The sequence below is a fragment of the Syngnathoides biaculeatus genome, chromosome 2 (assembly GCF_019802595.1).
Source record: "Syngnathoides biaculeatus isolate LvHL_M chromosome 2, ASM1980259v1, whole genome shotgun sequence".
Taxonomy (NCBI): Eukaryota; Metazoa; Chordata; class Actinopteri; order Syngnathiformes; family Syngnathidae; genus Syngnathoides; species Syngnathoides biaculeatus.
Genome location: NC_084641.1, coordinates 34,863,244 through 34,875,360, shown reverse-complemented (window position 1 = coordinate 34,875,360; position 12,117 = coordinate 34,863,244). Strand labels below are relative to the sequence as shown.

The 12,117-nt window shown below is 42.1% G+C and overlaps 1 protein-coding gene across 4 annotated transcripts; it reads right to left on the bottom strand.

Annotated features, from left to right (window-relative positions):
- Positions 1-467: 467 nt before the first annotated feature.
- gckr (glucokinase (hexokinase 4) regulator) lies at positions 468-12,117 on the bottom strand. 4 transcript variants are annotated; one of them, XM_061810536.1, is made up of 20 exons: positions 12,030-12,117; positions 11,675-11,824; positions 11,549-11,617; positions 11,396-11,464; positions 9,165-9,238; positions 8,914-8,980; positions 8,744-8,797; positions 8,552-8,646; positions 6,327-6,432; positions 6,082-6,200; positions 4,500-4,598; positions 4,291-4,388; positions 4,061-4,150; positions 3,710-3,739; positions 3,538-3,641; positions 2,783-2,860; positions 2,477-2,617; positions 1,759-1,989; positions 1,351-1,485; positions 468-1,282 (listed from the first exon to the last, which is right to left on the bottom strand). In XM_061810536.1, the coding sequence occupies exons 1-20, from the start codon at positions 12,042-12,044 to the stop codon at positions 1,136-1,138; spliced, it is 1,971 nt and encodes a 656-aa protein (XP_061666520.1). In that variant the 5' UTR covers positions 12,045-12,117; the 3' UTR covers positions 468-1,135. The 4 variants fall into 4 exon arrangements, with proteins under 4 accessions (XP_061666520.1, XP_061666511.1, XP_061666532.1 ...); XM_061810527.1 differs by having other exon boundaries at positions 3,710-3,806; positions 4,074-4,150; XM_061810548.1 differs by lacking the exon at positions 1,759-1,989 and having other exon boundaries at positions 3,710-3,806; positions 4,074-4,150.

Below are 12,117 nucleotides of genomic sequence, written 5' to 3'. Positions count from 1 at the left end.
TAGTTGATGGAATTTATTAATTTTTGTGGAATTAAGTTGTGTGCATGTCTCCGCCTCCGAAGATGCCACGATGCCTTTCTGCTCGCCATATCACACCTTAAGTCTCATTAATGGTTTTACTGCATTTTGTGATGCATCAAATCTAACTGCAATTATTGCACTTAAAAATCTGGGGAATGTTACAATAATGTTATGGTTGTTCATCTGTTAGTAAGTTGGTACTTTTTTTTTCCCCCAATGGTACTTTTTGTTGAATTTTCATTCAACAATTCTTACTCTCATCTTTTTTCTTTAATCCCACAAAAAAAAAAACTGCTCTAAAAACCCATTAAAAGTAGATTTTTAAAAAATCTAAAAACTACACAATAAAACTGTCACGAATGAGGCTCGAGGGCAGACCCAAATGCACGACTCCAAAGGCAAGCAGCTAGTGTACAGAAAGCCTTTATTTGGTCTGTGGTCAATAATCAGCGAGTCAGTCAGGAAAAGCAGCAGTATCAGAAGAGGCAGGCTTACTAGGATGGACAAGGAACAGGCGAGGGTCGGTACACGGTAGGTCAGGTATACGGGAGTGCGGGAACGAGGCATGGGAATCAACGATCAGGCGGAGGACTAGTTGTCCCCTGTGTCCTATAAGTACCAGGTGTAATCAGTCGAAAAGGGGTGCAGGTGTGTCCCAACTAATTGGCTGACCACGCCCAGCCTGGGGAGGATGCCAGGGGCATGACAAAAACTCCACAACAATTACAACCCTGCTGTAGACAGATTCCTCCCAAAAGAACTTGAAAATGTATGCCATGGTTTGATTTTATACACGGACATACGGACATGGAAGAAGATTTTCCCATCTCCCAAATACTGCCAGCCTCTACTGAATGAGCAAGTGAAAACAGCACAAAGTAATAGAAGTGAAAACACTGTTCCAACAAAAGTGTTATTTTGCATCTTGCATACCCAAATGTTTCAATGCGTTCGGATTTGATTTAAAACATTACCATTTAAGACTTCAACATGAGGATCAGAAAAAAATGCAAATACATTCAACATGATTTTGAGGGCTAAAAGAGAAGCTAAAAATATAGCAGAATGTGAGATTGGGACATTCGTCTACAGAAAAGTGTAATTTATATCTGTATTATATCTGTTGCTTAATTTCATATCTTGGACGTGACTGCAAACATGCTTCCACAGCCTTTCGTATGATTGGCTCCTGATCCAGATGAGACTTCGCATCATCAAAAGAGCAACCAGTCAGCAATGAGACCAAGGTCAGAGGCACTACCTGGTCACAAAAATGGAGGATATATGACATGGAACGTTCATCTTATCTTCTGTCATTCTTTTAATTACCTTCGTCCTTTCCATGCCAGAGGCTGTGTGGGTGGTCATGTGACAGGATATGATGTCCTCAGGCAGGCGGTCCAACTTGTAAATAACCTTCAGGAGAGCCTCCTCACACTGGGCCTCAGGATGACCAGACAATTTCTAGCAAGAGGAGATGGTGTCATGAACATGGGACATGGCGTAGGACCCAAATGCAGGTCATACATAGGTAAGGAGTCCAAGAAAGGCAAAGGCACAAAAACACGTGGCAAAAGGCAATGTCCAAAAACATGAAAATGAGGTTGGATAACTACAAGGCAAAAACAAGGCTTAACTAGACATGGCTGCGGTGGCACAGGAACATCGGGCCGTGGCACTGAGACAAATATACAACAAGAAGCTCGAGTGGCCGTCCCGGCCACCCAAAGCGAATACCTCGGCTGAGCAGTTCAAGGGGCAGGCAAGGACGCCAAGTGCCAGAATCCCTAAGGGGCCACTCAAGCCGTAGTCCTCAAGGAGGGTCCCAATGGGAAAGCAGAATCCAATCAGGAACACATGACAGCTGCGGGCGAAGCACCGCCAAACCAGGAGCGAGAGGCAGCAGCCGATGCTCGTCAAGAAGCACCGAGACTTTGGTGAGAGGCAATGGCTGTTGCTGGTTGAGCACTGCTGAGGCGTGAGTGAGAGGGGATTGATGACTGTTGTCACAATCCTATATCTTGAACTTTTTCCTTAGATGTTGAGTTGAAAAATGTAAAACCTGAGCTTCTGATCATTTGAGTATGTAATTACGTTTGTAACACTCATCCAATTCTCAACTCCAGAGAATGAATTTTAGGTCAGATTCTTCAGAGTCGTAGTCTTCTTCAAAATGTATCAAATTCAAACTTTTAGTACCTCTCAATGCACAGTTTACATGTTGTGTGAAGTTGTTAGCAGATGAGTTAGGCAAATAAAATTAAATGGAAATAAATAAAAAGGAAAGTAAATCAGAGCTGGTGTAACAGGCCGCAAAAGTGAGATTCTGGTGCAAAAAACAAAAATTTGATTTCTAAAACGCACTCATGAGTCATGAAAGCTAAGTATTACACACAAACCAGACTTACAGTAACTTAATAACAAGTAAAGCGTTATTGCAGATGTAAATTTATACCTGAATTAAACGAGTAGCTCGGCGGTAAAGTTTGCTGTTGGTAACTTGGAGGTCAATCATGTGGTTTTGGTAAACCTTGCCCTTTAGGATGTGCGCTCCCGTGCTCACAGCATTCAGAACCAACTTGGTGGACAGCTCCCACTGTCGAATGACAGGCGAGTGAGTGAGTGAGTGAGTGAGTGAGAGAGAGAGAGAGAGAAAGAGAGAGAGAGAGAGAGAGAGAGAGAAAGAGAGAGAGAGAGAGAGAGAGAGAGAGAGAGAAGAGAGAGAGAGAGAGAGAGAGAGAGAGAGAGAGAGATGCTGTACCATGTGCTGTATTTTTCCAAAAGTAGGTAGTGGCCAGGACAATGTTAAGGTGGACTTATATAATCGATTTATTTCCTCCTGAGAAAAAAAAAAAGGAAATAGGTGGATATTAAGGTCACAAGATCGTTAAGGAAGCAGTGAAAGCTAGGTTCGTCAGGGTATGGAGATTTAGTATGGAAGGTTATTTAGCTAGTTAGAAGAGGTACCCAATGATGTTTTGGTAAGCATGTGATTGGTAGGTAGACAGGATGGTAAGTATCATGGGCAATTTCACAATTTTGTAAGGAGTTAGAAGAGTATCTGTAGGTGCACATAAAGTTACTACTGCATTGCTATCTAAATATAAAATGTTAAGGCACACAGTTAAGGTCTAGGGGCCATTTAGAGTGTCCAATTAATGTGTCATGTTTTTAGGATGTGGGAGGAAACTAGAGTGCCCGGAGAAAACCCACACAGCTACAGGGAGAACATGCAAACCCCACACAGATGGGCCAAGATTTGAACTCCGGTCCCCAGAAATGTGAGGCTAACACTCTCCAGCTGCGCCACTGTGCCGCCCAGAGCACTTTCAGCTAAAGAGAAAAAAAAAATTGATAGATTTAAGTGAACCTATAATGTTGTGCAATGTAGGAAAGGAAAGGTAAGTGCATAGGTAAGCAGAAAAGATAAGTGAATAGGCCTAGACAGGCAGATTGGCAGGCAGTTACAGTTGATAGATGTCGGTAAATATTATTTTCATGAGGAAGTTAACTAACGTGTAAACCAGCATCATCTCCATCAGCCTGGTGATAAATAGCATAGAGATTAGACATCTTTTCCCTCACTCGGTAAGCTATGTTCATTACTTCAGCAATATTGTCTGCGAAAAGACATTGGGAAAAATGAAAAGGATGCCTGGGCTCACATCACAAACTCTGGGGTTCTTACCAGTATCGTTGTAGATGAGAATCACAGTGTCTTGGTCATCAAGAGAGGGTAGGACATGGAGCAAAAAGTCTTTATGTGAAATGCAAAACTGGGGACCCTAAATCAAAAAATATCCCAAGAAATCAAGCAATATGAGCATAGATGTATTCAGTATGTCGTGACGGTTCAAAATAAGAGCTGGAGTTTATTGTGGTTTCGTTTTGTAGGATTTGAGATTTTGAGACTTTTTAAGCAAAATTATCCACATAACCATGATCGCTGTAAGTAATTGTACTATAAATACTACATTATATTGTAATGGATCATAGATTTGATTTTATTCTTTAGACATTGTTTAATAGACTGGGTTACCCTTCACATATACCATCAAAGCAATGGAACCCTCATTGTTGTTGAGCGCTCTGTATCCACCACTTATGAAACCTTGAATATCTCCTTGGGCTGCGACACACACAAACGCACACACACACACACACACACACACATACACACAATGACAATTTGTCACTTGCAGACGGAAGCATTACAAACACATTCATAATGATAGTTCAAAGACTTAAATGTTGGGGCACGCTCCTCACCAGCTCCAAACGTAGGCTCACACTCACTGGCATCAATGAGGCCCAGCACAGCCAGGCTTCCCCAGCCCAGGTAACACACATGTTTCTTAGAGAGCAAACTGTAATACACAAACACACACACACTTAATGCACTCACACATCTCATTAGTTGGACATGGTGTATGCATTCCTCTATGCTATTAGGGGAATATTGTATTTGACAGACAGACCTCTGCCCAGCTGCAGCCACCAGGCCAGCTATGGCTGTACTGTGAGAGTATGTGACTGCCACACTTTTCTCATAGGCTCTCAGGTGCTGCAAGATGGCCCTATTGGAAAGACGAAACTGTAGAGCGCTCAATTGTGCATTGTAATGCATCTTTGTTGATCTATGCCAGCACCGTATAGTGACGGGCAGAACAATTCAATGGTTTTTCTCTCGATCAAATCAAGCCAATCTTTATTTATAAAGGAAAAAATGCTCCTCCAAGTGCTTTGAATTGTTAAAATGTTTCTCCTCAACCCACTGATCCACACAGACACACATATGCATGCAGGTAAAAATTTAAATGATGTTTTAATACATTAAAAATTTTAACTACTTTTTATCTACTTTTTGTGACATTTTTGTTTGATGGTGTGTCGTGACACTTTTAATCTAAAATATCCAACTACGGTGGCACGGTGGCTCAGCTGGAAAGCGTTGGCCTCACAGTTCTGAGGTCCCGGATTCAATCCCAGACCTGCCTGTGTGGAGTTTGTAAGTTCTCCCCGTGCCTGTGTGGGTTATCTCTGGGCACTCCGGTTTCCTCCTCCATCCCAAAAACATGCAACATTCATTGGACTCTCTAAAATTGCCCCTAGGTGTGATTGTGAGTGCGACTGTTGTCTGTCTCCATGTGCTCTGCGATTGGCTGGCAACCAGATCAGGGTGTACCCCACCTCCTGCCCGTTGACAGCTGGGATAGGCTCCTGCACTCCCCGTGACCCTGGTGAGGATAAGTGGCTAAGAAAATGGATGGATGAAATATCCACCTAAATAAAGTTTGGGAAACAAACGACTGACGTGACTGTTTAAATTTTGACTCTAAATAGAGTTTGTTTTTCCGACCAGTGGAGGTCAGTAATAAACCAAAAAAAGGACCGACAGTTTCATCTCTCCTTTGATCAAACGAGATTTATTTGCCGGTCTGTATTTGGATTTGCAGCATGAATAATTATCTTGGGCCATACAGCTACATGTCCCTTGTTCCTTCTCTGTCGTAGCACAAATCACCAAAACATTAAAGCACGATGAACGTGGAAAACAAGAATAGTAAGTGTTGTCATAACATATCACATACATATGTATATATCTGTGAAATGAAGCTTTTCTCACTGAAGCGCTCATGACACTCACTATACAATGTAGCCACGTTTCTTGGTCCTATGAGGCCACTTGAAGTACAATTTTCACATGGCATTAAAGTCATTTCAATGACCTGATGTGTAAATGTCGACAAAACAGCCCAAATGTGTGAAATGCGTGTAATTTGTGTTCTAGTGGTTGTAGGATATGATGTCATAACATTAAGAAATACTATACTATTTTTTTTCTTGACTAACACTGTACTAATTCTCAGTTACATTGAAAAAAAAATTGACCCCCTTTTTTAATTTATTATACTTACTGTATATGTATGTACACAATACAGAGAATCACATCACACTCATGCAGGCATGCAAGTAGAGTAATCAGATTGTGGCAGTGGGAATGAATAGACAGTACAATGCAGTACTAAAATATAGGTTACAATCTTCACAGTCGCTTACTGGTGTGTGGCAGCTTCGTGTGAGAACACGGCAGCATGAGCAGCACACAGGATGACCTCCAGGAGCATCTTGGTTGCACTGCCTCCTTTCATTCTGGAAGAGCCACTGATCGCCTCTGGCTGAACTCGATCATACACAAGACACAAGGAGAACAAACGTACACTAATGCCGCTGTCTTTGATGAGTGAATATGCTTTGTGTGCGTGTATTGGTTTGGGGGGATAGTTCCAGTGACAAGCTCTCACCCCAACTGATGGGTTGATGAGAAAGGCCCTTCGACTTTTAGCAAGTGCTTGCATTCTTTGGACCACATTGAGGAAGGTGAAAGGGCAACCTCGTACGGGTTCATTCCTGCACAGACATTCTTTCAGATTTGCTTATACTGTATGTGGCTGGACATTGGAGGACTGGTTAGCACATCTGCCTCACAGTTCAAATCCGGGCCTTGCTTGTGTGAAGTGTGCATGTTCCCCCTTGTGCCTGCGTGGGTTTTCGTTGGTACTCCACTTTCCTCCCACATGCCCAAAAGATGCATGGGAGGTTCAGTGAAAATTCTAAATTGCCCATACAGTAGGTGTGAATATCAATGCAAATGGTTTGTTTCTATGTGCCGTGTGTTTGTCTGGCGACCAGTTCAGGGTGTACCGTGCCTCTCGCCCAGGGTAGCTGTGATAGGTTCCAGGCCACCCGCGACACTAGTGAGGATCAGCATTTCAGAAAATGGATGGATGTAATGGATGGATACTATACGATATATAGAAAAATGTAAACAGTACATTCTCAGTGATTAACAAGACCTGGCGCACCTAAACAAGGTCAGGGTCGAAAAAGGAGAGAGCTGTAGCATATGTATGAGATTTTGTCCCACACATGTAGCTGAAGAAGGTTATCAAATAGCATAACAAATTATCAGGCCCATTTTCATAAACAGCATAAATTTAGCGCCACAAGTGGCACAACTCTACACACGAGGGGTGTGTTAGACTGGTGTTAGGAATTTTGTAGACTTGTGGAGCCCAGAAGATTGGAGAGTTGGCAGCTGCACCATTGATGGAGTGGTTAGATTCAACTTCATTAGCTGAAAATCAAAGCGACTCCTCTCATTACTTTTAAAATTGCCGCACTAAAAGACTAAAAAGCGATTAGCTGGTGTGGCAGCAGACAATGGGAGCGGCTATCTTTATTTAATACGATGAGTTGGTGACAACCACTGTTGACTTAAATGTGTTTGACAACCTAAGGATCTGTCTGTCTGTGCCCAAATCAAATTCACCAAAATCGCATTAGACCAGTATGCTGGACTGCACCATCAGTTAGACATGGTCTGACCAGGTCTAAATTTAGACCTACTTTCTGCCACCAAATTGTCACTCTGGAAGGTACGTGTTCAAGGACACACCCTTGCTGTGGCAGAATGCTCTGCTTGGCGCAGACCAATCTGCCAAATCAGCAAACATGCGTACCGAGACCTGAGCTTGCATGAAAATCTGTATCTACCAACATTTGCACCTTGACGAAAATGCTCCACTAAAATCAACCATTCAGTTTGATGCTGTGCATTTGATGGAGAAGCAAAAATAACATTAATAAACATTAAACACTACATCACTGATCTTCTTCTTCTTGTTTTCCTTTCGGCTTGTCCCGTTAGGGCTCGCCACAGTGTATCATCTTTTTCCATCTTAGCCTATCTTATGCATCTTCGTCTCTAACCCCAACTGCCCTCATGTCTTCCCTCACCACATCCATCAACCTTCTTTTTGGTCTTCCTCTCGATCTTTTGCCTGGCAGCTCCATCCTCAGCACCTTTCTACCAATATACTCACTCTCTCGCCTCTGAACATGTCCAAACCATCAAAGTCTGCTCTCTCAAACCTTGTCTCGAAAACATCAAAGTTTAGCTGTCCCTCTAATGAGGTCATTTCTAATCCTATCCAACCTGCTCACTCTGAGTGAGAACCTCAACATCTTCATTTCTCCTACCTCAAGTTCTGCTTCCTGTTGTTTCTTCAGTGCCACCGTCTCTAATCAGTACATCATGGCCGGCCTCACCACTGTTTTATAAACTTTGCCCTTCATCCAAGCAGAGACTCTTCTGTCACATAACACCGCCAGCTGTTCCAACCTGCTTGGACGCGTTTCTTCACTTCCTTACCACAGTCACCATTGCTCTGGATTGTTGACCCTAAATATTTGAAGTTGTCCACCCGTGGTAACTTTTCACCCTGTAGCCTCACTCTTCCCCCTCCAACCCTCTCATTCACACACGTATATTCTGTTTTACTTTGGCTAATCTTCATTCCTCTCCTTTCCAGTGCATGTCTCCATCTTTCTAACTGTTCTTCCGCCTGCTCCCTGCTTTCACTGCATATCACAATATCATTTGCAAACATCAAAACTGTCAAAATCTTTGCAGTATTTCTGATACAGTTCTATGACCAATGAATGTTTAGAATACAATAAAACACACCGTGCCTGATGTGCAGGGTTAAAACCAAGCAAAACGGGAGTGAAGACCTCCAGGTGCCGCAGACAGAAATCCAACTGACCTGCCACAAATGGAGCCTAAAGGTACATAAATAAAAATAAAACAAAATTTCTAAAAGGTATGAAATCAAGCTGCATTAAACATTCTGGTAAATGTTTCAAGATTCAGACTCACAGATAATCCACAAGAGATCCCAATAAACAAAACCCTCTTCTTCCCTTCACACGCCTGGTAAAAAAGGTCAAAATAAAAAAAAATGCAATGAGTCATCGTTGAAGCTTTGATTTGGAGATGGGAGGAGGAGACAAACACATGTTGCACACATTTTCTATCACATTCCTGACCTTCTTAAGGCATAGCATGCCCAGGTGGGGGTCATCTTCTGGAGCCTCTTGGGAGGAAAACAGCGCTCTTAAAACGGGCAAAAATGTGAGTGAGTGAGTGAGTGAGTGAGTGAGTGAGTGAGTGAGTGAGTGAGTGAGTGAGTGAGTGAGTGAGTGAGTGAGTGAGTGAGTGAGTGAGTGAGTGAGTGAGTGAGTGAGTGAGTGAGTGACTGAGTGATGACACACACACACACACACACACACAGACAGACCTGTCCCCTCCTGCGATGATGTATTCGTAGACCTCACTGTGGTTCACCTCCTTCAGCATGTTGTTGAATCCTGACTATACAGATCCACACAACTGATACTATTGTTCCATTGTGAAGTGCCAGCAGGAAATTATACTTCCGTCGGGGATGTTGAATGCCAAATACAGAAATGATGACTGCACCAAAGTATATCACGGCAATTCTAAGATTGCATCTTAATGCGTTCCAATACTCTACAGCACATGTGTCAAACTCAAGGCCTTAGGGCTTGATCTGCCCCACCACATGGTTTTTTTTTTTTTTTTTGATGGGGTTTATATTGGTATGTTTCTTGTTAATTATATGAGGTTTTTTCCTTTTGGATGAAAAAATGTAACAAAATTATATATTGGGTTCCCACTGTTTGTAGATTGTAGTTGCACATTTTTTTTCACCCAATCCTTTAACAAAGTTTTTTTTGTCACTAATTTCCATGATACAGTAAGTCACAAGACTACATTTATCCCTCGTACATATATAAAAATTGGAATGCATTTTCATAGGAACGCAATAAGAAAATGGCACTTTGCTACAATGGTATGTTGTCAGTGTACAGCTTGTATAACAGTTTTTGGTAGCAGAAGTGAGCACAAACTGGCCAAAAGTGTATTAATTGGGCCCAAAACATTTGCACGGTAGAGGGACTGAACCCTGGTGCAACTAACAAAATCTACAAGCATCCACCTAAAAAAAGTACTTAAAATTGCCTAAGGAAAATCACTACTTTTATATTAGATGATGCTGGCCTGTAAAAATGAAGCTCCTCAATTTCCTGCAACATAGCTCCTTGGCAAAGCTATATTTTTGTATCAGACAGGGTTTTGGCCCGAGCACAAACACAGCAAATAGGTTAGTTTAGCAAATAATGGAGAATAGGTTTGAAAAAAAAAATCTGTGGATAGTTGAATTTCCTCAGTCCGAACCAAGATTCAAACCCACAAACTGAGAACTAAGTGGCAGATTAGCTAACTACATTGTACATATTAAATATGCTGGTTCTAACTAGTTTTTTTTTCAGATCAGCATAACATTGTACAATTACTCTAGTGATGCCTCGCTTCTCACGTTATTGTTAAGCAGCGGCACACTATATTCCATTGTTAAAAAAAAAAACATGTAGTGAAACGTCTACAATTTTCTGAATAACACATTGGGTGGTTTAAAGAGAAATCACAACACTGAGTGACAAAAATCAGACACATATATGGGGAAATGAATGGAAGAGTCTGGCGTAGACAATTGCAAAACAAGTTGACAGGGAAGGCAACACCACACGAGAAACAAGGAGAAAAAGGAAAACAAATAAATACAAAACTCTTGAGAGCTATTAAAAATTAAAACAGACCAAGACACAAAAACAAACTATAAGAGAATCTAGGTTTGACCCATCAATTTTCTGAGTCACTTATGCTCACGAGGGTCGCTGGAACCAGTCCCAGTTCTCATCGGGCAGGACGCAGGGTACACCCTGAACTATTTGCAAGACAATCGCAGGGCACATAGAGACAAACAGCTGCACTCAGAATCACTCCTAGAGGCAATTTAGAGTGTCCAATTAATGTTGCATGTTTTTGGGATGTGGGAAGAAACCATAGTGCCCAGAGAAAACCCACGCAGGCACAGGGAGAACATGCAAACTCCATATAGGCGGGTCTGGGACTGAACCCGGGACCTCAGAAGTGTGAGGCCAATGGTCTAACCAGTTGCCCCACCTCGCCACCTCAAATTAATGTCGGCAAAAAAAGGTTTCAAGACAGCACTTCGAACGTAGAGGTAGATAGTGTTCATAAAATTAAATATCAGGCCAGGAATGAAAAAAATCAGTGCATTGGTACTCCCACGACCCTTGTGAGGACAAGCAGCACAGAAAATGGATGGATGGATGGATGGATGGATGGATGGATGGATGGATGGATGGATGGATGGATGGATGGATGGATGGATGGATGGATGGATGGATGGATGGATGGATGGATGGATGATTCATCTGAGCGATCAAGCCAGAAAAAGCTGATAAAACAGATGCAATACACAAGCACAAAACTCACAAAAGGAAATGTACAGCTAGGCCCAAGATTTAAACATGGATGTTTTTGACTACGCAAACCATCTATTCCACACACAGCTTGCACATCTCAAACCTTTCACTTGTAGCAGCCATTTATGTCAACATTAATTTATTCGTGTTTTACCGCCACTAGGAAAGCCAGGCGACCTGAAGTCCCACAGCCACTCAAGACAACCAGGCTGTCCAGGGGCTCCTATGAAAAAAAAAAAAAAAAAAAAAACACACTTTCACATCACGGCAGTGAAACATGAACAGGAACACAAGATGAGATGGATACCTTGAGGATGACCTCCACTTCTTCAGCCACCCCCATCATGGTTTTCATCACTTTGTCACTCAAAAGCATCTAAAACGTGTTGCTGTTTCAGAGACTTGCAAGACATTCTGTTGTTCCTTGACGAACCTTGTAAGTGCTTCCGGTCCCTTTGAGAAACATCTCGGCGTCACAGCTCTGCAACATCCTCACAATGCGACCGGGTGAAGCCTGGTCGATGTCACGAGTCAGCGGGTTTGACTTCTCCGAAACGGGAAGTGAGGGCTCGTAATCTGGCGACTGGTGACAACACTTGCATCAACTTCCATCATGTCTTTCTTTTTCATAGTTTGTCATTTTTAGCATTTTTTTGCCACATCATTAGATTATGTTGATACTGATTGGGATCTTTTTTTTGTATAGAATGCATCTCAAGTCATCGCTAACAAGAAGAAAAAAAGAGGTCAATACTGACATCAATGTTGAGATTTAAAAATATTCCTACCTCCCATTCATGCATTGTAGAGAAAAAACAGAAATCTGCCAATTTCTGTTGTTTAGGCTGACAATGCAGACAAGGCAGCAACTCGATC